General features: G+C 53.3%; 1 protein-coding gene across 1 annotated transcript in view; it reads left to right on the forward strand.

Moving 5' to 3' along the window:
• Positions 1 to 23958, forward strand: part of LOC133350705 (zinc-regulated GTPase metalloprotein activator 1-like) — a 110595-nt gene continuing 86637 nt past the window's right edge. Inside the window, exons 1-3 of the mRNA XM_061565360.1 lie at positions 1 to 28; positions 5099 to 5278; positions 6054 to 6140. Of these exons, the coding sequence (XP_061421344.1) occupies positions 4 to 28; positions 5099 to 5278; positions 6054 to 6140 (292 nt within the window). The 5' untranslated portion in view covers positions 1 to 3. The remainder of the gene's footprint in view (positions 29 to 5098; positions 5279 to 6053; positions 6141 to 23958) is intronic.

Raw genomic sequence — 23958 nt, forward strand, 5'->3', positions numbered from 1 at the left:
CGCATGGACGCGGGGTCGCTGCTGCCTGGTACAGTGCGTATCCACACACACACAGACACAGGCAGACAGACCCATCATCACACAGGGGGAGTGTAAACCTGAGCAGTACGTGGCTTGTGAGGGTGACAGCGGTGTTGCTGGCTGCTGCTGCTGTTGTTGTTGTTGTGTCTCCTCAACGTGAGTTGAATCTTTAACGTGCAAGACCCAGCTTGGGTTACAGTACAGTAACAGCTGATACACACACACGTGTCTGTGTGTATAGGTCGACTCGGCCTCAAATGAGTACCTGGTGCGATGTGTAAACATCGCCACTGGGGAGACAAAGGCGGTCGGGCGTGGTGCTGGCCACCCACCCTCTCGTGTGCCGTGCCGGCCTTCATAGGTGCTGCTCGCTAACAGCACTTGCTCCTACAGTCTGTTAAGGCTACATGGGGGATATTGTCTTTGTGTCTGTGTGTGTATGTCTGTGTGTGTCTCTGTGTGTGTGTCTCTGTGTGTGTGTCTGTGTGTCTTTGTCTGTGTGTATGTGTGTGTGTGTCTATGTGTGTATGTCTGTGTGTCTGTGAGTGTGTGTGTCTATGTGTGTATGTCTGTGTGTGTCTGTGAGTGTGTGTGTCTGTCTGTGTGTGTCTGTGTGTGTGTATGTGTGTGTGTCTGTGTGTCTTTGTCTGTGTGTGTCTGTGTGTATGTATGTGTGTGTGTCTATGTGTGTATGTCTGTGTGTGTCTGTGAGTGTGTGTGTCTATGTGTGTCTGTGAGTGTGTGTGTCTGTCTGTGTGTGTCTGTGTGTGTGTCTGTGTGTGTCTATCTGTCTATGTGTGTCTATGTGTGTGTCTATGTGTGTCTATGTGTGTGTGTATGTATGTGTGTGTGTATGTGTGTATGTCTGTGTGTGTCTGTGAGTGTGTGTGTCTATGTGTGAGTGTGTGTGTCTGTCTGTGTGTGTCTGTGTGTGTGTCTGTGTGTGTCTATCTGTCTATGTGTGTCTATGTGTGTGTCTATCTGTCTTTGTGTGTGTGTATATATGGGGAGCGGTGGTATAGCGGTTAGCGCTACGCTGCTACTACGAACCCGGCGACCCGAGTTCGATTCCCGCTCACGGCCAACACCGGTTGCGATTATCTGAACCGGTCCTGGGCCTCCCCTAGGTCGACTCGGCCTCAAATGAGTCTCTGGTGCGGTGTGCAGTAAGCATCGCCAACTAGGGAGACAAAGGCGGCCGGGCGTGGTGCTGGCCACCCACCCACCGACCCCCTCGTGTGCCGTGCCGACCTTCATATGTGCTGCTCGCTAACAGCACTTGCCCCTACAGTCTGTTACAGGCTATACGGGGGATCTTTGTCTTTGTGTGTATACTGGGTATCTCCTAGGTCGACTCGACCTTAAAGCTGAATAGGTACCTGGGGAGACAAAGGCGGCCGGGGGTGGAGCTAGTCACACCAGCCCCTCGTGTTGGGGCTTACTAGGTGGCCGCGGCAGTCAGGTTACGTAACTACAGCTGACGTCTATGTCTGTGTGTGTGTGACTTGTCTGTGTGTGTGTCTGTGTGTGTGTGTGTCTCTGTGTGTGTGTGACTTGTCTGTGTGTGTGTCTGTGTGTGTGTGTGTCTCTGTGTGTGTGTGACTTGTTTGTGTGTGTCTGTGTGTGTGTGACTTGTCTGTGTGTGTGTCTGTGTGTGTGTGTCTCTGTGTGTGTGACTTGTGTGTGTCTGTGTGTGTGTGTCTCTGTGTGTGTGTCTCTGTGTGTGTGTGACTTGTCCGTGTGTGTGTGTCTGTGTGTGTGACTTGTCTCTGTGTGTGTGACTTGTCTGTGTGTGTGTGTGTGTCTCTGTGTGTGTGTGACTTGTTTGTCTGTGTGTGTGACTTGTCTGTGTGTGTGTCTGTCTCTGTGTGTGTGTGTCCTGTCTGTGTATGTCTCTGTGTGTGTGAATTGTTTGTCTGGGCGTGTGACTTGTCTGTGTGTGTGTGTGACTTGTCTGTGTGTGTCTGTGTGTGTGTGTGTGTCTCTGTGTGTGTGTGACTTGTTTGTCTGTGTGTGTGACTTGTCTGTGTGTGTCTGTCTCTGTGTGTGTGTGTCCTGTCTGTGTGTGTCTCTGTGTGTGTGACTTGTTGGTCTGTGCGTGTGACTTGTCTGTGTGTGTGTGTGATATGTCTGTGTGTGTGTCTGTGTGTGTGTGACTTGTCTATGTGTGTGTGTGTGACATGTCTGTGTGTGTCTGTGTGTGTGTCTGTCTCTGTGTGTGTGTGTCCTGTCTGTGTGTGTCTCTGTGTGTGTGACTTGTTTGTCTGTGCGTGTGACTTTTCTGTGTGTGTGTGACTAGTCTGTGTGTGTGTCTGTGTGTGTGTGTGTGACTTGTCTATGTGTGTGTGTGTGACATGTCTGTGTGTGTCTGTGTGTGTGTGTCTGTCTCTGTGTGTGTGTGTCCTGTCTGTGTGTGTCTCTGTGTGTGTGACTTGTTTGTCTGTGTGTGTGACTTGTCTGTGTGTGTGTGTGACATGTCTGTGTGTTTGTCTATGTGTGACTTGTCTGTGTGTGTGTGTGACATGTCTGTGTGTGTGTCTGTGTGTGACTTGTTTGTGTGTGGGTGTGTTGTCTGTCTGTGCGTGTCTATGTGTGTCCTGTCTGTGTGTGTGTATCTTATCTATGTGTGTGTGAGTGCACCATTATGTCTATCTAGTTGGGTGTACATGACTGAGTGTGTCCGTCAGCGTGTGTTTGTCTATCTGCTCATCTGTCAGTGTCTGTCAATCATTGAAGGATCTGGCAAGACTGCGTTGGCTGGGTCATGTAGCCCGCGTGCCCGGCCACCACGTGACCAAGCAGTTTCTGTTGGGCCGCATGGAGGGGGCTTAACGGGCCCGACACGGGCTGGAGAGGAGATGGAGCTGATGCGGTAGGGGAGGATGTGGAGCTGAGTGGACTTGCCGATGACCGGTACCAGCGGTGTCAAGATCGGCCTCTGTGGAGGCTGATAAGCGACGTCACAACAACGATCGGAGCGCTGGGTGGATAAAATGCATAATAAAGTTTTTTGGTTAGATCGCGTTATTTATAAATGTGTCGTAACCCTCCACCACCCGACACGGCCAATCAGCAAAAAAGTGTCACGTTGACAAAAGACAAATAGTTCACTACTTTAGCCCACCGGTGTGTTGTGGTTTCTCTTCAACACACCGGTGGGCTAAAGTAGTGAACTATTTGTCTTTTGTCAACGTGACACTTTTATTGCTGATTTGCCGTGTCGGTGGTGGAGGGTTACGACACATTTATAAATAACGCGATCTAACCCAAAAACGTTTATTATGAATAATATTGGCCGCGAAAGCCTACGTGTTAAACCTGATAAAATGCACCTAGCCTGGCACGGTAGGGGTACAGCTGGTGGTGCATCTACCGGTCATCTCAGTCAGCCAACCCATGGCACCTGCTGGGTCTGTCCCAAGATCTCCTGCACCTAGCCTGGCACGGTAGACAGTACAGCTGGTGATGCATCTACCGGTCATCTCAGCCAACCCATGGCACCTGCTGGGTCTGTCCCAATATCTCCTGCACCTAGCCTGGCACAGTAGGGGGGTACAGCTGGTGGTGCATCTACCGGTCATCTCAGTCAGCCAACCCATGGCACTTGCTGGGTCTGTCCCAAGATCTCCTGCACCTAGCCTGGCACAGTAGGGGTACAGCTGGTGGTGCATCTACTGGCCATCTCAGTCAGCCAGCCCATGGCACCTGCAGGGTCTGTCCCGAGCCTTCGACACTTCACGTGGTGGCCTCAAGGTGCACCTGGCCTGGCACAGGCGCCGTGGTGACGTCACTAAGTGGGGAATGGCGGGTGTATTGGTGTTTGTCTCTACCCGTGTATGCTTGTCCGTATTTCTGTCTGTCTGCAGTATGTCTGTGCGTGTGTGCGTCTCTGAAGACGTCTGTCAGTGCATGTGTCTGCCTGCCACAATGCGTGTCTGTCCACGTGTCTGTCTACGTGTCTTCTTAGCACATGAAGGTCCATAGCCCGAAACGTCGCTGTTGTATATATTTGTCTCGCTGTGTGTTGTAATCACCCCTAGAGGGCGCTAGAGTCGCATGTATAAGTCAATTGCACAGTGAGACCTCATCCCTTACCACGGTTGGGCCTAATATCGGACGTTTCGCCCCACCGCGCGGGGGCCTTCTTCAGGAAGTGAACCGACAGTATTCAAAATCAACATTTTTGGGTTTAGACCGCGTTATTTATAAATGTGTCGTAACCCTCCACCACCCGACACGGCCAATCAGTAAAAAAGTGTCACGTTGACAAAAGACAAATAGTTCACTGCTTTAGCCCACCGGTGTGTTGAAGCGTGAAACCACAACATTTACAATTTGAGTACGACGTTTCGCTGGTAATTGCATCCAGCATCATCGGGCAATTCGCCAAACGTGTTAAACTGATAGTATTCAAGTTGATCTTTGAGTTGGAACTGAATTCAGTTCAACGCCGGAGTCCGACGTTTTCCGACCCACGTCCCAACGTCGGGCCAACGTTCGTCCGACGTTTTCCGACCCACGTCCCAACGTCGGGCCAACGTTCGTCCGACGTTTTCCGACCCACGTCCCGACGTCGGGCCAACGTTCGTCCGACGTTTTCCGACCCACGTCCCGACTTCGGGCCAACGTTCGTCCGACGTTTTCCGACCCACGTGGGTCATAGGTCACGTGAGGCGACGGTGACGGCGTGGGGAGGCCGTCATCATCCAGCAATGGTGATGCGATGTGGACGATGATAACCTTCCGTTATTATTATTATTATTTTTGCTACAATAATGACAGATATGCTTGTGTGCACGGTTGAACTTCTTTCGCGCCGTACGTAACCAACGGTGCCGATCGGAGGTGCGGGGGAAGGACACCGATAAAGCCTTGGTGAGGTGCGCTGGTTTGCCTCGCGCGTGCCGGTATTGCCGTGGCGACGTTCGAGTTGCCGGTGAGCCTGGCAATCGCTGGCAAACGATGCGTGCCACCTCCGGAGATGGTCCTCCGTGAAATGCGTTTCAAACGAATAAGTCGTTTGAACGACCCGCGCGTGATTAACTAATCGATCAATCTCCGCGTCTTCCCCTTGCAGAGATGACCGGGATGGAGGAGGAGAGATGGAGGAGACGGGTACCTGCTGGTGGTGACGGTGACGGTGGCGGTGACGGTGGTGACGGTGATGACGACGACGACGACGATGAGTGCCCGGAGTTGGTGGCCACTCTCCTTCCCCACGAGCGCATTCCCATCACCATCATCTCGGGCTACCTGGGTTCGTGCTTTCACAACGACAAAGATCTCCTCTCGCCCCCCCACCGTGCTGCCTAGCGAGTAGAGCCTGTGTAGGTAGGCCGGGACAAGGCGCGCGGGCGGGTGGGTTGTGGCCAGAACCATGCACGCCCGGCCGCCTTTGTCTCCCCGATGTTTATGATGCACCGCACCGGGTACTCGTTTGAGGCTGAGTCGACCTAGGGGAGGCCCAGGATGGGTTCAAATATTCGCCGCTGTTTTGGCCGTGAGCGGGAATCGAATGCGGTAACCGCTGTGCCACCGCTGCCCGTTCAAAGACAAAGATCCCCCATGTAGCCTTAACAGACTGTAGGGGCAAGTGCTGTTAGCGAGCACCCATGAAGGCCGGCATGGCACACGAGGGGTTGGTTGGCCAGCACCACGCCCGGCCGTCTTTGTCTCCCCAGTGGCGATGTTTACACACCGCACCAGGTACTCATTTGAGGCTGAGTCGACCTAGGGGAGGCTCAGGTCGGGTTCAAATATTCGACGCTGTTTTGGCCGTGAGCAGGAATCGAACCCGGGTCGCCAGGGCCGTGGCTTGGCACACTGACCGCTGTGCCACCGCTCTCCATTCACGCACACGCACACACACACACACTAACACACACAAAAACACACACACACACTAACACACACACACAAACACACACACAAACACACAAACACACACACAAGAGGCCTTCACCCAGCAGTGGCTAGATCACGGGCTGCGGCGGTGGCGACGACAATGACGACCCGCGGCTGTGTCCTCGCAGGAGCCGGCAAGACGACGCTGCTGAACTACATCCTCACGGAGCAGCACAGCAAGCGGGTCGCCGTGATCCTCAACGAGTTCGGGGAGGGTGAGTCTCGCAGAGCGGCGCGGAGAACTCGGCACAGACACTCGGCACAGACACTCGGCACAGACACTCGGCACAGACACTCGACACAGACACTCGGCACAGACACTCAGCACAAGCGAGCCGAGTTCCATTCCCGCTCACGGCCACCGACGCTGCTGACCGGCGCCGGATTATCCTAGTAGCAAAAGTAGCTGCATGTGTAGTAGCTACTACATGTGTACACAAACCCTGAAGCGCATCCGCCGGACAAGTAGCGGGCAGCGCCAGCAGACACTCGACGATGTGGCAGCGGCGTAGCGTATGAAGCAGCGGGGATGGGGCACGGGCTGAGCAGGGATGTAGCGGGGAAGAAGCAGGAATTGGCAGCAGGGAAGAAGCAGGAATAAAGCAAAAGTGAATAAGAGATCGAGCAAGCGAAGCAGGGATGAAGCAGCGAAGAAGCAGTAAGTAAGCAGTGATGAAGCAGCGAGAAGCAGGGAAGAAGCAGGTACCAAGCAGAAATGAATACGAGATGGAGCAAGAGAAGCAGGGCCGAGCGAGGAAGCGAGGGGGTGTGTGGAGAGGGAGCGGAGAGGGAGCGGGGAGGGAGCGAGGGAGCGGGGAGGGAGCAAAGAGGGAGCGGAGAGGGAACGGAGAGGGAGCGAGGGGGGAGCGGAGAGGGAGCGGGGAGGGAGCGAGGGAGCGGGGGGGAGCGGGGAGGGAGCGGGGAGGGAGCGAGGGAGCTGGGAGGGAGCTGAGAGGGAGCTGGGAGGGAGCTGAGAGGGAGCGGAGAGGGAGCGGGGAGGGAGCGGGGAGAGAGCGGGGAGGGAGCGAGGGAGCGGAGAGGGAGCGGGGAGGGAGCTGAGAGGGAGCGGGGAGGGAGCGGGGAGGGAGCGGGGAGGGAGCGGAGAGGGAGCGGGGAGGGAGCGGGGAGGGAGCGGGGAGGGAGCGGAGAGGGAGCGGGGAGGGAGCGGAGAGGGAGCGGGGGGGAGCGGGGAGGGAGCGGGGAGGGAGCGGGGAGGGAGCGGGGAGGGAGCGGAGAGGGAGCAGAGAGGGAGCGAGGGGGGAGCGGAGAGGGAGCGAAGAGGGAGCGGAGAGGGAGCGAGGGGGGAGCGGAGAGGGAGCGGAGAGGGAGCGGAGAGGGAGCGAGGGGGGAGCGGAGAGGGAGCGGAGAGGGAGCGGAGAGGGAGCGGAGAGGGAGCGAGGGGGGAGCAGAGAGGGAGCGAGGGGGGAGCGAGGGGGGAGCGGGGAGGGAGCGGTGAGGGAGCGGTGAGGGAGCGGGAAGGGAGCGAGGGAGCAAAGAGGGAGCGGGGGGGGAGCGAGGGGGGAGCGGGGAGGGAGCGGGGGGGGAGCGATGGAGATAAAGCGACGTGGGGTCCCGCTCGCCACGCCGTGAGGTTGAGCGCTGAGGGCCGCACCAATCAATGGAGTCCTAATCGAGCCGCGGCGCGCGGCCCGGTAATTGATTTAGAGACGAGGAGCCGGAGCTGCTGATGAGGAGGTGGTGGTGGTGGTGGGGGGGGGTGTTGGTGGGGGGTGTGGGGGGGGGGGTGTGGGGGGGGGCCGCGTGGCCGCGTTGCTGCGCCGTCTGCCTTAATTACCGATCCTGCCCGGCCGCGGGACGACTGCCATTCCGTGGCATTCAATTAGCAGCGCCTAATCACTCGCCGCCAGTTAACCTTTCGCATGCGGGCGGGCGGGCGGGCGCGGGAGAGAGAGAGAGAGCGGGAGAGAGCGAGTGGGGAGAGAGGGCGGGCGGGTGAGTGAGTGAGAATATGGGTGGGTGAGCGGATTTGGTGGGTGGGCGGATGGGTGAGTAGGTTGGTGTGTGGGTGATTGAGAAGATGGGTGGGCGAGTGGTTGGTTGAAACTGTCGGTGAGTGGGTTGGTGGGTGGGTGGGTGAGTCGATAGATTTGTGGGTGGGTGTGAAGGTGAGTGACTGAGAGGGTGAGTGAGAAGATGGGTGGGTGAATAGTTGAGAACGTAAGTCTATGGGTCTCTATGTGAGTCTGTGGCATGCTATGTGAGTCTATATGTTTATGCGAGTCTATGGGCTTCGATGTGAGTCTGTGGCATGCTATGTGAGCCTCTGGGTTCCTATGCGAGTCTATGGGTCTCTATGTGAGTCTATAGGTTTATATGCGAGTCTATGGGTCTCTATGTGAGTCTATAGGCCCCTATGCGAGTCTGTGGGTCTGCGCGAGTCTAAATGTCTCTATGCGAGTCTATAGGTTTCTATGCGAGTCTATGGATCTCTATGTGAGTCTATAGGCCTCTATGCGAGTCTGTGGGTCTGCGCGAGTCTAAATGTCTCTATGCGAGTCTATAGGTCTCTATGGGAGTCTGTGGGACTCTATGTGAGTCTATGCATCTCTATGTGAGTCTATGGGTCTCTATGCGAGTCTATAGGTCTCTGTGAGTCTATGGGACTCTATGTGAGTCAAATCCACACGACAACGGGGAGCGAGAGAGAGAGAGAGACACGCAGCAGGCGTCAGGGGTCGGGATCGAACCCATGACCTCCTGTATACCGAGCGAGGCAGTAACACCTCGCCACCGCAGCGCCCTATGTACATGCGTGTGGGTCCCTCTCCCAGCATCCAACGCGGCTTTTCGCGAGGGAGGAGGGGGGCTGGAAGGGGGGGGCACGGGGGGGGCGCGAGGAGGGGGGTCGCACGTTGACAGATTTAACGTCCGGGGGTAAATCCCTCCCCAATTTGTTGCCATGGTGAATAATTAACGAGGCTGCTCCCGTGGATCACCTTGAGCAGGTTGAGCAGGGGGAGCACAGCGAGCCTGTGGTGGTGGTGGTGGGGGGCTGGGCCGAAGGCGAGCGAGGCCCTGGGGGGGGCCCCCAGCACGCTACGCCGACGTCAGCAGTCGCCCCCCCCCACCGGTTCGCGGTGAGGGGGGGGGCGAACCCGCATTTTGCCCCAGAGATTAATTCATAATCAGGGGAGGGGGGGGGGGCACACTGAGGTTCGAATCCCCGAACGCGGGATGCCTCGCTGGGTGTCGAGCTTTGAGCGTCTCTGCGCGTTGCTCTGGAGTAGGGCAGAGAGGCCATCGCCTCCGCTCGGGAAGTTTCTGTCCCGGTGCCGACGCTGCGTTTGTGGAGGTCAGCCCGGCTACGTCTGCTCGGCACCGGTCCACCTCCTCCTCCACCGGCACGGCCTCCTTCCCCTCCCGGTGGTGACGCGGCGTTCCACGTCCCTGCGGCTCGTGCCCAAGTGCCCAGTCCGTCTGAGAACATTGACCCTCTCCCCCGCCGCACACTTTCGCAGCTTTTGTTTCAGCGAGAAAAGTCTGGTACCGCTTGACGCGTTCTGGGCCTCATCAGCAGTGTCAGGCTCGTGAGACAAATGCCGCTGGGTTTGCTGGGTGGTATTGGCCAGGACACTGCGGCTTCACCATGGGGCGCTGTGCATTGCAAATAGCAACATTTAACGGAGAGTTCGCCAGTGAGATCTATTTCTATGGTTGTCGATGTGTGACTTTGTGGTTCTTTATGCGAGTCTATGGGTCTCTGTGTGAGTCTATGGGTCTCTGTGTGAGTCTATGGGTCTCTGTGTGAGTCTATGGGTCTCTGTGTGAGTCTACGGGTATCTGTGTGAGTATGGGTCTCTTAAGTCCATGGGCCTCCATGAATGTAAATGCTCTATGTGAGTCTATGGGTCTCTGTGTGAGTCTACGGGTCTCTGTGTGAGTCTACGGGTCTCTGTGTGCGTCTACGGGTCTCTGTGTGAGTCTACGGGTATCTGTGTGAGTCTACGGGTATCTGTGTGAGTATGGGTCTCTTAAGTCCATGGGCCTCCATGAATGTAAATGCTAAATGTGAGTCTATGGGTCTCTGTGTGAGTCTACGGGTCTCTGTGTGAGTCTACGGGTCTCTGTGTGAGTCTATGGGTCTCTGTGTGAGTCTATGGGTCTCTGTGTGAGTCTATGGGTCTCTGTGCGAGTCTATAGGTCTCTGTGTTAGTCTACGGGTCTCTGTGTGAGTCTACGGGTCTCTGTGTGAGTCTACGGGTCTCTGTGTGAGTCTACGGGTCTCTGTGTGAGTCTACGGGTCTCTGTGCGAGTCTATAGGTCTCCGTGTTAGTCTACGGGTCTCTGTGTGAGTCTACGGGTCTCTGTTTGAGTCTATAGATGTCTAACTCAATGGGCCTCTGTGAGTGTAAATGTCTCTATTGCGAGTCTCAATGTAGGTCCATGTAAATCCACATCGGGCTGTTATTTTTGTAAATAATCATTACATTTGAATAGTTACTCCTCTGAGTGGCTGTGGTCCAGGAGTCGCGCGTGCGGAGGGCGAGCGGGGTGCCGTGTGACTTGAATTTCGGCGGTTCGGGGCGGGGGTGGAGGGTGTGTGTTGGGCAGTGCGTCCAACCCGCCATCCCTCTCATCCCTCTCATCCCTCATCCCCTTTGCCCCCCTCCCCATCCTCCTACCCCTCTCGAGCCAAGCCCCCAACGGCCATTACCGCTGGTCGTACAAGATGTTGGGGGAAATCGATTCTCGGTTAACCGCTGTTTGTCCGTGATTAACACTTAATGGCTCACAAATTATTTAGCGTAATGGGGTTGTTCGTCACCAAGCCAGCGGCGGCCAAGTCACCGGCGGGTCCAGACTAGCGACAGAAATAATAGAATAATAGATGAGAGAGAGAGAGGTGGTGGTGGGGGGGGGGATAGGTGGGGGTGGTGGGGGGGAGAAGAAGGGCTGACCAGAGGGTTCCGTACGGCACAAAGGCAAAGGTCCCCCGCATAGCCCCCCTTAAACAACAACAACAACGGTGGACTGTTGGGGCAAGTGCTGTTCGCCTATGAGAGGGAGGTCCGATAACGCGGGGGTTCAGCGCCGGCTATAGAGTTGCGGTGTGACGGGGGGGGGGGCTTGTACCGCGTGTGCCACCCGCGCCCGAACGCCTTTGTCTCCCCCCCCCCCCCACCGGCGCTCATGCGTGAGATCAACACAACAGGAGGACGAGCACCGATCCTGATATCAATTTGTCACCGGTGTTGGCTGCACGCGGGAATCGAACACGGGGACGAAGATGCCCCCCCCCCTCCCCCCCCCCGTATGGCCTCTTTCTCTTTTTTCTCTGACAGCCTGCCGGGGCGAGTGATGCCAGTGATGGCCGGGCACGGCACACGAAGATGCCAGCACCATTCCCGCACGCCTTTGTCTCCCCCAATGACAATGTTTCTTGCACACCGCACCGGGGTAGTCGTTTTAAAGGCCGAGTCGACCTAGGGGAGGAGGTCAACGACTGGTTCGAATGATGAAGTCGCTGATGTTATCTGTGAGCAGGATTGGAACACACACACACTTAATACAGTACTGCTAATACCTATGAGTGGTGGGTATAGTGGTTAGCGCGCCGCGCCAGGAACCTGGCGACCCGGGTTCGATTCCCGCTCACGGACAACACCGGCGACAATTATCTGAATCGGTCCTGGGGCCTCTCCCCTAGGTCGACTCGGCCTCAAATGAGTACCTGGTGCAGTGAATATCAACATCATCGCTGGGGAGTCAAAGGCGGCCCGGCGTGGTGCTGGCCACCCACCCCCTCGTGCGCCGTGCCGACCTTCATAGACGCTACTCGCTAACAGCACTTGCCCCTGACCGTCTGTTAAGGCTATGCGGGGGATCTTTGTCTTTGTGCGAGAGTGCGTGCGTGTCTCATCGGCCAGTCATCTCAGTCTCGCAACCCGTGGCACCTGGGTGTGTCACGTGACCTCCTGCCAGCGGGGCTTCGAGACTCCGCGTGGCACTCCGAGTGCACGTAGCCTGGCACAAGCGCCGTGGTGACGTCACCGCGGCGAATGGCGGCTGTTGTTTTGTCTCTCGTCTGTCTGTAGCTTCCTTTCTGCCTTTGTCTCTCCCGAATCCTAGGCGTCTGTCTCGTGAAAATCACCACGGTCGTTACCAACAACAGGATTAGTCGTGGGAGGGTGTGAGTTGGAGGAATTGGTTACGGTGTGGGTCGAAGTGCGGGCAGGGGTGTGTGTGTGTGGTGTGTGTCGTGGTGTGTGTGTGGTGTGTGTGTGTGGTGGTGTGTGTGTGGTGTGTGTGTGGTGGTGTATGTGTGTGTGTGTGGTGTGATGGTGTGTGTGGTGTATGTGTGTGGTGGTGTATGTGTGTGTGGTGTGTGTGTGGTGGTGTGTGTAGTGTGTTTGATGGTGTGTGTGGTGTGTGTGGTGCGGGTCGTGGTGTGTGTGTGGTGCGGGTCGTTGTGTGAGTGTGTGGTGAGTGTGTGGTGAGTGTGTGGTGTGTGTGTGGTGTGTGTGGTGCGGGTTGTGGTGTGTGTGATGCGGGTCGTGGTGGTGTGTGTGTGTGGTGTGTCGTGGTGTGTGTGTGGTGTGTGTGTGTGGTGTGTGTGTGATCTATGTGTGTGTGTGGTGTGTGTACGCTGTGTGTGGTGGTGTGTGTGGGTCGTGGTGTGTGGTGTGTGTGTGCTGTGTGTGGTGGTGTGTGGTGGTGTGTGTGGTGTGTGGTGTGTGTGTTGTGTGTGGTGGTGTGTGTGGGTCGTGGTGTGTGTGGTGGTGTGTGTGCTGTGTGTGGTGGTGTGTGTGTGGTGTGTGTGGAGTGTGTATGGTGGTGTGTGTGGTGTGTGTGGTGTGTGTGTGGTGTGTGTGTATGGTGGTGTGTGGTGAGTGTGTGGTGTGTCGTGGTGTGTGTGGTGTGTGGTGTGTGTGTTGTGTGTGGTGGTGTGTGTGGGTCGTGGTGTGTGTATGTGGTGTGTGTATGTGGTGTGTGTGTGCTGTGTGTGGTGGTGTGTGTATGGTGGTGTGTGTTGTGTGTGTATGGTGGTGTGTGTGTTGTGTGTGTGTGGTGTGTGTGTGGTGTGGTGTGTGTGTATGGTGGTGTGTGTATGGTGTGTGTGGTGTGCGTGTGTGGTGTGTGTGGTGTGTGTGCTGTGTGTATGGTGGTGTGTGTATGGTGGTGTGTGTGGTGTGCGTGGTGTGTGTGTGTGTGTATGGTGTGTGTGTGGTGTGTGTTGTGTGTGGTGGTGTGGTGTGTGTGGGTCGTGGTGGTGTGTGTGTGTGGTGTGTGGTGTGTATGTGTGGTCTGTGTGTATGGTGGTGTGTGTGTGTGTATGGTGGTGTGTGTGTATGTGTGGTGTGTGTGGTGTGTGTGGTGTGTGTGTGTGGGGTGTGTGTGTGTGGTGTGTTTGTGTGGTGTGTGTGTGTGGTGTGTGTGTGGTGTGTGTGTGTGGTGTGTGTGGTGTGTGTGGTGTGTGTGGTGTGTGTGTGGTCTGTGTGTGTGTGTGGTGGTGTGTGTGTGTGTGGTGGTGTGTGTGTGTGTGGTGTGTGTGTGGTGGTGTGTGTGTGTGGTGTATGGTGTGTGTGTGGTGATGTGTGTGTGTGGTGTGTGTGGTGTGTGTGCTGTGTGTATGGTGGTGTGTGTATGGTGGTGTGTGTGGTGTGCGTGGTGTGTGTGTGTGTGTATGGTGTGTGTGTATGGTGTGTGTGTATTGTGTGTGTGGTGGTGTGTGTATGGTGGTGTGTGTGTGTGTGGTGTGTGTGTGTGGTGGTGTGTGTGTGTGTGTGTGTGTGGTGTGTGTGTATGGTGTGTGTGTGTGGTGTGTGTGTATGGTGTGTGTGTATGGTGTGTGTGTATTGTGTGTGTGGTGGTGTGTGTATGGTGGTGTGTGTGTGTGTGGTGGTGTGCGTGGTGTGTGTGTGTGGTGTGTGTGTGTGGTGTGTGTGTGTGGTAGTGTGTGTGTGGTGTGTGTGTGGTGTGTGTGTATGGTGTGTGTGTATGTGTGTGTATGGTGTGTGTGTGGTGTGTGTGTATGGTGTGTGTGTGTATGTGTGTGTGGTGGTGTGTGTGGTGGTGTGTGTGTGGTGTGTGTGTATGTGTGTGTGGTGGTGTGTGTATGGTGGTGTGTGTGTGTGTGGTGTGTGTGTGTGGTGGTGTGTGTGTGGTGTGTGTGTGTGTATGTGTGTATGGTGTGTGTGTGTGGTGTGTGTGTATGGTGTGTGTGTATGGTGTGTGTGTATTGTGTGTGTGGTGGTGTGTGTATGGTGGTGTGTGTGTGTGTGGTGGTGTGCGTGGTGTGTGTGTGTGGTGTGTGTGTGTGGTGTGTGTGTGTGGTAGTGTGTGTGTGGTGTGTGTGTGGTGTGTGTGTATGGTGTGTGTGTATGTGTGTGTGGTGGTGTGTGTGTGTATATGGTGGTGTGTGTGTGTGTATGTGTGTGTGTGTATGTGTGTGTGGTGGTGTGTGTGTGTATATGGTGTGTGTGTGGTGTGTGTGTATGGTGTGTGTGTGTATGTGTGTGTGGTGTGTGTGGTGTGTGTATGTGTATATGGTGTGTGTGTGGTGTGTGTGTATGTGTGTGTGTGTATGTGTGTGTGGTGTGTGTGGTGTGTGTATGTGTATATGGTGTGTGTGTGGTGTGTGTGTATGTGTGTGTGGTGGTGTGTGTGTGTGTGTGGTGTGTGTGTATGGTGTGTGTGTGTGGTGTGGTGTGTATGGTGGTGTGTGGTGGTGTGTGTGTGGTGGTGTGTGTGGTGGTGTGTGTGTGGTGTGTGTGTATGTGTGTGTGGTGGTGTGTGTGTGTGTGTATGTGTGTGTGGTGGTGTGTGTGGTGGTGTGTGTGTGGTGTGTGTGTATGTGTGTGTGGTGGTGTATATGGTGGTGTGTGTGTGTGTATATGGTGGTGTGTGTGTGTGTGTGTGGTGTGTATGGTGGTGTGTGGTGTATATGGTGGTGTGTATGTGTGTGTGTGGTGTGTATGGTGGTGTGTGTGTGTATATGGTGGTGTGTGTGTGTGTGTGTGGTGTGTGTATGGTGTGTGTGTGTATGTGTGTGTGGTGGTGTGGTGTATATGGTGGTGTGTGTGGTGGTGTGTGTGGTGTGTGTGTGTGTGGTGTGTATGGTGGTGTGGTGTGTATGGTGTGTGTGTGTGTGTATGTGTATATGGTGGTGTGTATGGTGTGTGTGTGTGCGAGCCCGTTACGGCTGCTGATTTACGCTCTTGCTCGCCGCTACCCTCGCGCCTCGTTAACTCCACCACTCATTTGCATTTTAATTGACTGCGTAACAGTCTCCTACGGGCGGGGGTCGGTAAAACCCTCCCCACCCACCCCTCCTGCTCCCCCCCCCCTACTAAACCCCAATAGGAGCCCCCCCTCTCTCCCTGCCCCCCCCCCCACCAAACCCCCCGCCCGCCCACCCGCCCCCCTTCCTCGTTTAATTTTTAATCCGCTCACAAATCACAATCCGCGCCCGCGTTTATCGCGCGTCTTCGCCGCCCGTCCCAATTCTCAACGGGCTCCTCCGGATCTGGCAGAGGGAAGGGAGCAACGGCGCCCTGGGATTGCCCACAAGGACACTGGACTCGTATATAACGGCAATAATAATGATGGTGATTGTTGTTGCCTATTTACCCATGAAAGCCGCCTCGCTGAGTCAAAAGGCTGATTATAAAGGAAGGCTACAGTGGCATATTTGGCTAATTCCAGTAATGAGTTTGGCTTCTTGGGAGTCTATGGGTCTCTGTGTGAGTGTCTGGGTCTCTGTGCGAGCCTATGGGTATCTATGTGATTATATGGGTCTCTGTGTGAGTCTATGGGTCTCTGTGTGAGTGTCTGGGTCTCTGTGCGAGCCTATGGGTATCTATGTGATTATATGGGTCTCTGTGTGAGTCTATGGGTCTCTGTGTGAGTGTCTGGGTCTCTGTGCGAGCCTCTGGGTATCTATGTGATTATATGCGTCTCTGTGTGAGTCTCTGGGTCTCTGTGTGAGTCTCTGGGTCTCTGTGTGAGCCTATGGGTATTTATGGGAATCTATGGGTCTCTGTGTTAGTCTGTGGGTCTCTGTGTAAGTGTATGGGTCTCTGTGTGAGTCTCTGGGTCTCTGCGTGAGTCTCTGGGTCTCTGCGTGAGTCTCTGGGTCTCTGTGTGAGTCGATGGGTCTCTGTGTTAGTCTGTGGGTCTCTGTGTTAGTCTGTGGGTCTCTGCGTGAGTGTCTGGGTCTCTCTGCGAGCCTATGGGTATCTATGTGAGTCTCTGGGTCTCTGTGTGAGCCTATGGGTATTTATGGGAATCTATAGGTCTCTGTGTTAGTCTGTGGGTCTCTGTGCAAGTATATGGGTCTCTGTGTGAGTCTCTGGGTCTCTGCGTGAGTCTCTGGGTCTCTGCGTGAGTCTCTGGGTCTCTGTGTGAGTCGATGGGTCTCTGTGTTAGTCTGTGGGTCTCTGCGTGAGTGTCTGGGTCTCTGTGCGAGCCTATGGGTATCTATGTGAGTCTATGGGTCTCTGTGTTAGTCTGTGGGTCTCTGTGTAAGTGTATGGGTCTCTGTGTGAGTCTCTGGGTCTCTGTGTGAGTCTCTGGGTCTCTGCGTGAGTCTCTGGGTCTCTGTGTGAGTCTCTGGGTCTCTGTGTGAGTCTCTGTGTGAGTCGATGGGTCTCTGTGTGAGTATATGGGTCTCTGTGTGAGTCTATAGGTCTCTGTGCGAGCCTATGGGTATCTATGTGAGTATATGGGTCTCTGTGTGAGTCTCTGGGTCTCTGTGTGAGTGTCTGGGTCTCTGTGTGAGTCTATAGGTCTCTGTGTGAGTATATGGGTCTCTGTGTGAGTCTCTGGGTCTCTGTGTGAGTCTGTGGGTCTCTGTGTGAGCCTATAGGTCTCTGTGTGAGTATATGGGTCTCTGTGTGAGTATATGGGTCTCTGTGTGAGTCTCTGGGTCTCTGTGTGAGTATATGATTCTCTGTGTGAGCATATGGGTATTTATGTGAGTCTATAGGTCTCTGTGTGAGTCTATGGGTCTCTGTGTGCGTCTCTGGGTCTCTGTGTGAGTCTCTGGGTCTCTGTGTGAGTAGTCAATGGTTCTCTGTGTGAGTATCTGGGTCTCTGTGCGAGTCTATGGGTCTCTGTGTGAGTCTCTGGTTCTCTGTGTGAGTCTCTGGGTCTCTGCGTGAGTCTCTGGGTCTCTGTGTGAGTCTCTGGGTCTCTGTGCGAGTCTATAGGTCTCTGTGTGAGTCTCTGGGTCTCTGTGCGAGCCTCTGGGTATCTATGTGAGTCTATGGGTCTCTGTGTGAGTCTATAGGTCTCTGTGCGAACCTATGGGTATCTATGTGAGTCTATGGGTCTCTGTGTGAGTCTCTGGGTCTCTGTGTGAGTCTTTGGGTCTCTGTGCGAGCCTATGGGTATCTATGTGAGTCTATGGGTCTCTGTGTGAGTCTCTGGGTCTCTGTGTGAGTCTTTGGGTCTCTGTGCGAGCCTATGGGTATCTATGTGAGTCTATGTGTCTATGTGTTAGTCTGTGGGTCTCTGTGTGAGTCTATGGGTCTCTGTGTGAGTCTTTGGGTCTCTGTGTGAGTCTCTGGGTCTCTGTGTGAGTCGATGGGTATCTATGTGAGTCTATGGGTATCTATGTGAGTCTCTGGGTCTCTGTGTGAGTCGATGGGTCTCTATGTGAGTCTATGGGTCTATGTGAGTCTATGGGTATCTATGTGAGTCTATGGGTCTCTATGTGAGTCTATGGGTCTCTGTGTGAGTCTCTGGGTCTCTGTGTGAGTCGATGGGTCTCTATGTGAGTCTATGGGTCTCTATGTGAGTCTATGGGTATCTATGTGAGTCTATGGGTCTCTATGTAAGTATATGGGTCTCTGTGTGAGTCTCTGGGTCTCTGCGTGAGTCTCTGGGTCTCTGCGTGAGTCTCTGGGTCTCTGTGTGAGTCGATGGGTCTCTGTGTTAGTCTGTGGGTCTCTGCGTGAGTGTCTGGGTCTCTGTGCGAGCCTATGGGTATCTATGTGAGTCTGTGGGTCTCTGTGTAAGTGTATGGGTCTCTGTGTGAGTCTCTGGGTCTCTGTGTGAGTCTCTGGGTCTCTGCGTGAGTCTCTGGGTCTCTGTGTGAGTCTCTGGGTCTCTGTGTGAGTCTCTGGGTCTCTGTGTGAGTCGATGGGTCTCTGTGTGAGTATATGGGTCTCTGTGTGAGTCTATAGGTCTCTGTGCGAGCCTATGGGTATCTATGTGAGTATATGGGTCTCTGTGTGAGTCTCTGGGTCTCTGTGTGAGTGTCTGGGTCTCTGTGTGAGTCTATAGGTCTCTGTGTGAGTATATGGGTCTCTGTGTGAGTCTCTGGGTCTCTGTGTGAGTCTGTGGGCCTCTGTGTGAGCCTATAGGTCTCTGTGTGAGTATATGGGTCTCTGTGTGAGTATATGGGTCTCTGTGTGAGTCTCTGGGTCTCTGTGTGAGTATATGATTCTCTGTGTGAGCATATGCGTATTTATGTGAGTCTATAGGTCTCTGTGTGAGTCTATGGGTCTCTGTGTGCGTCTCTGGGTCTCTGTGTGAGTCTCTGGGTCTCTGTGTGAGTAGTCTATGGTTCTCTGTGTGAGTATCTGGGTCTCTGTGCGAGTCTATGGGTCTCTGTGTGAGTCTCTGGTTCTCTGTGTGAGTCTCTGGGTCTCTGCGTGAGTCTCTGGGTCTCTGTGTGAGTCTCTGGGTCTCTGTGCGAGTCTATAGGTCTCTGTGTGAGTCTCTGGGTCTCTGTGCGAGCCTCTGGGTATCTATGTGAGTCTATGGGTCTCTGTGTGAGTCTATAGGTCTCTGTGCGAACCTATGGGTATCTATGTGAGTCTATGGGTCTCTGTGTGAGTCTCTGGGTCTCTGTGTGAGTCTTTGGGTCTCTGTGCGAGCCTATGGGTATCTATGTGAGTCTATGGGTCTCTGTGTGAGTCTCTGGGTCTCTGTGTGAGTCTTTGGGTCTCTGTGCGAGCCTATGGGTATCTATGTGAGTCTATGTGTCTCTGTGTTAGTCTGTGGGTCTCTGTGTGAGTCTATGGGTCTCTGTGTGAGTCTTTGGGTCTCTGTGTGAGTCTCTGGGTCTCTGTGTGAGTCGATGGGTATCTATGTGAGTCTATGGGTATCTATGTGAGTCTCTGGGTCTCTGTGTGAGTCGATGGGTCTCTATGTGAGTCTATGGGTCTATGTGAGTCTATGGGTATCTATGTGAGTCTATGGGTCTCTATGTGAGTCTATGGGTCTCTGTGTGAGTCTCTGGGTCTCTGTGTGAGTCGATGGGTCTCTATGTGAGTCTATGGGTCTCTATGTGAGTCTATGGGTATCTATGTGAGTCTATGGGTCTCTATGTAAGTATATGGGTCTCTGTGTGAGTCTCTGGGTCTCTGTGTGAGTCGATGGGTCTCTATGTGAGTCTATGGGTCTCTATGTGAGTCTATGGGTATCTATGTGAGTCTATGGGTCTCTGTGTGAGTCTATGGGTCTCTATGTGAGTCTATGGGTCTCTATGTGAGTCTATGGGTATCTATGTGAGTCTATGGGTCTCTGTTTGAGTCTATGGGTCTCTGTGTGAGTGTCTGGGTCTCTGTGCGAGCCTATGGGTCTCTATGTGAGTATATGGGTCTCTGTAAGGAATCAAAACCCGTTTGCGACCTCTGGTAGGGGGACATGTGGTGAAGGATGTGTGTATTTGTGTCTCTGACTTACGAACGAGTTTGGTTCCAGATGTCTGTTCGTAAGTCGATTCGGTCTACTCTACTCCAAACGTGTTGTACGGCATGTGCACTAAACATGGGGACTGGCTTTAAAAGTTGTTTAATCTCCTGTAGATGTAGATGCCAATGGTTCTTCATGTTCTGCAGATGTAGATGCCAATGGTTCTTCATGTTCTGCAGATGTAGATGCCAATGGTTCTTCATTTTCTGCAGATGTAGATGCCACTGGTTCTTCATAATCTACAGATGTAGATGCCACTGGTTCTTCATAATCTACAGATGTAGATGCCACTGGTTCTTCATGTTCTGCAGATGTAGATGCTACTGGTTCTTCACTCTCTACAGATGTAGATGCCACTGGTTCTTCACGTTCTGCAGATATAGATGCCACTGGTTATTCACATTCTGTAGATGTAGATGCCACTGGTTCATGACATTCTATAAATGTAGACGCCACTGGTTCTTCATGTTCTGCAGATGTAGATGCCACTGGTTCTTCACCCTCTACAGATGTCGATGCCACTGGTTCTTCACCCTCTACAGATGTAGATGCCACTGGTTCTTCACGTTCTGCAGATGTAGATGCCACTGGTTCTTCACCCTCTACAGATGTAGATGCCACTGGTTCTTCACGTTCTGCAGATGTAGATGTTCGTATTTCTGAAAGTTCGTAAGTCGAATGTTCGTAAGTAGAGGAGTCCCTGCAAGCAGCGAAGAGTCGTGTGCACGCGCGCGCGAGCGAGCGAGAGAGAGAGAGTCAGTGGATGGATCCATCGTTTGATCGATTTGCTGGATTTTTTTAACGAGCCAATTAAACGGCCACCCGTGACTCGTTATGGCACAACGACACCATGGATCAGAGACTTAAAACAAGTTTGTTTGTTATCGATAGTTCAGTGTAAGTTATCGATAGTTCAGTGTTAGTTATCGATAGTTCAGTGTTAGTTATCGATAGTTCAGTGTAAGTTATCGATAGTGCAGTGTTAGTTATCGATAGTTCAGTGTTAGTTATCGATAGTTCAGTGTTAGTTATCGATAGTTCAATGTAAGTTATCGATAGTTCAGTGTTAGTTATCGATAGTTCAGTGTAAGTTATCGATAGTGCAGTGTTAGTTATCGATAGTTCAGTGTTAGTTATCGATAGTTCAGTGTTAGTTATCGATAGTTCAATGTAAGTTATCGATAGTTCAGTGTTAGTTATCGATAGTTCAGTGTTAGTTATCGATAGTTCAGTGTTAGTTATCGATAGTTCAGTGTTAGTTATCGATAGTTCAATGTTAGTTATCGATAGTTCATTGTAAGTTATCGATAGTTCAGTGTTAGTTATCAATAGTTTAGTGTTAATTTGCCTTTGATGTTCTGGAGGGACGACTGCTTGGTTATCTTGCTGTGGTCTGGAGCTGCTGCTGTTGTTGTTGTTTTCATTGCGCCCTGGCCCAAAGCCGAACAATTCAGACTTTAAAAAAATGAAATAACGACGTGTTTTTCCTTCTCCTTTCGTGCGGATTCGTGGCAGCAGGTTAAAGATGCAATGTTTCGATTTGTTATCAACTCAGAAGCAGAGTGCATCTCGTCCGTTCCCAATGTAAAGACGTAAAGGCAGCAGCGGCAGCAGCGGCAGCAGCGGCAGCAGCAGCAGCGGCAGCGGCAGCGTGTTTACGATGAGGGTCGACGGTTTGCGATTCGTGACCGCACCACTCGCAGGACGCCGAATCTTCGATGCGCCGTTTGTGCACCACGTGGCCACATCGGCCGTGCCCGGTTCCGATTCGGTCTATTGTCGACGACCTTTGGCGACGTTTTAGTTTCAATTTTCAGTTTCATTTATTTTGTATAGCCCTGTGAGCCATTCGGCTCTTGAATCGGTGTGCAACCGCAAAAAAACAAAAAACTAAAACACGACCAAGAAAACATCTTGAAGTGACTATGGCGCAAACAGAAACATCCAGGAAGGTTGAGGTGGAAGGTTGAAACCGGGAGGTTTCCACGGCGTTGTTTATATTCAGTTCCTTATTCTTGGTTTTTTTTGGTAAAGTCACGTAGGTAAAAAATTAAAATTATAAAAATAAAAGTAAAATTTAAATAAAATTAAAATCACGACGTGACTTTACCGAAAAAAATCCAAGAATATGAATCCTTGCAGTCACGAAAGCTTCAAATCTAGAATTCAGTTCCTTGCTGATCTCTCTCTGTCTATGTAGCCGCTCCAGATCGTTTCTTGCCGCGTTGTTTGCGGCCGGCGTCACTTGCCGACCCGCACTGACCCTGGCACCTGTGAAACGGAGTTTCATCGCCCGTCGGATCTCTTCGCCTGCGCTCTGAGTGCAAGATCGCGATTCTCATTCGCGCTACGGAAGTCGCTGCGGCCGGGTTGCTGTCAGAGACACCCCCCCCCCCCCCAAATGCATTTGAATGTTGTACTGTACTTTCAAATTGCACCTCCCTTGTTTTCGAGCCTGGTTTTGGGTCGCGCTTCGAACGACGCGGCCGCTTTTCTCTCCGCGGTGAGATGTGCCCCCTCCCCCCCCCCTGATAGCAAGACGACTTCACGCTCGAAGTTTCGCTCGTCGTCACGCCGTCCGGGCAGCACGGTGGCGAGATGTTAGCGACCTCGCCTGGTGTACGGGAGGTCGTGGGTTCAATCACTGCTCTGATAGACGCCTGCTGCTGCTGCTGTATATTTGCAGTTTGCGATGTCGCTCGCTCGCTCTCTCGCTCTCTCTCTCTCCCCGTGGTCGCGTGGGAATTTTTCTCCGGACCCTCTAGGGTTTTTCGCCCTCCGCATGTAGAATGAACGTCACGCGTTTAAGAGTCATTTGGCTGCGACACATTTCGACGTGACGGTAAGCCAGAGGTCGCAACCGGGTACCCGATACCCGTACCCTACCCGATACCCGGCTACCCGTACCCGGCCAGGTACCCGATACCCGTACCCTACCCGATACCCGGCTACCCGTACCCGGGTACGGGTACCCGTTTGTGACCCTGGTGCGGCCGGGTACGGGTAGACCGTGAGTCACTGGTGAGTAACCGTTTGTCACTCATTTCCCAACGTCTTGTCTCTTCTCACAATTCAAGTTCCTAGAATCAACCCACCCGCGTTCCTAGAATCAACCCACCCGCGCCTGCAACATGGCTTCATCCCAGAGGTCGCAATCGGGTACCCGTACCCTATCCGATACCTGGCCGGGTACAGGTAGCCGGGTATCGGGTAGGGTACGGGTACCCGTTTGCGACCCTGGTGCGGCCGGGTACGGGTACGGGTAAGGAATCAAAACCCGTTTGCGACCTCTGCGGTAAGCCCGCTTCGTTGAGCTTTCATTTGTGACAGCCAGGCCGCTTCTGAAGAGAATTGCTCTATAGAGCTCAGTGGGGCCTTAGGGGCCGCCCATAAATGACGTCACGCACCTGGGGGTGGGGGGGGGGTCAGACATTGGTGACGATGTGTGACGAGGGGGGGTGGGGTTTGAGAAATGTGACGTCACATCAAAATGTGCAACTTTAAATAAATATAGACAACACGTTCTACTTAATTAAATAGACTTTTTAATAAATGTTTTCTCCTGCAACATCAGAGTGCAGCGCCACATTAAATACGCACTACAATGACAATAGTTTAAAGCGATTTGAAGCATGTGTTTTTTTTTGGGGGGGGGGGGGGCAGAGCTTTGTGACGTCATATTTGAGGGGGGGTCTGACTTTTTGTGACGTCGTGTGATGAAGGGGGGGGGGGGGGGGTCAAAAATCGTCCAAAATCGCGTGACGTATAATTTTTGGACGGCTCCTTACCCGGTAAAATAACAAAAAATAGTTTAAGATAGCTTATAAAATAACAGTTACAAAATTAAACAAAACATTTTACAGGTAATCTGTACGAGAGTTATCATGACCCCACGCTACAGACAGACTGACTGAAAAGGCATTACGCATAAAAAATATATTCCACTTGATGGTCTTCACTATTCATGGCGGTAATGTTTGTGATGTATGCCACGGTTGTGGCACGTTGGCTCTGGATTATTTATCATTGATACATGTTCATCGTCACCGGCGAGCGCGCCGTTCGTTTTCTCTCAGCTCCGTCTCCAGTTCAAGCGAGCTGTGTTGCTGCTGGATCAGATGGACAGATCGATGGTTAAACAGACAGGCAGACGCACAGATACACAGACACACAGACACGCAGACGCACAGACGCACAGACACACAGACAGACGCACAGACACACAGACGCACACACACAGACAGACAGACACACAGACAGACGCACAAACACACATACAGACGCACAGACACACAAACACACAGACAGGCACACAGACACACAGACGTACAGACACACACACAGACAGACAGACACACAGACACACAG

Source organism: Lethenteron reissneri, chromosome 4 (assembly GCF_015708825.2).
Source record: "Lethenteron reissneri isolate LAM-NWPU_2019-01 chromosome 4, ASM1570882v1, whole genome shotgun sequence".
Classification (NCBI taxonomy): Eukaryota; Metazoa; Chordata; class Hyperoartia; order Petromyzontiformes; family Petromyzontidae; genus Lethenteron; species Lethenteron reissneri.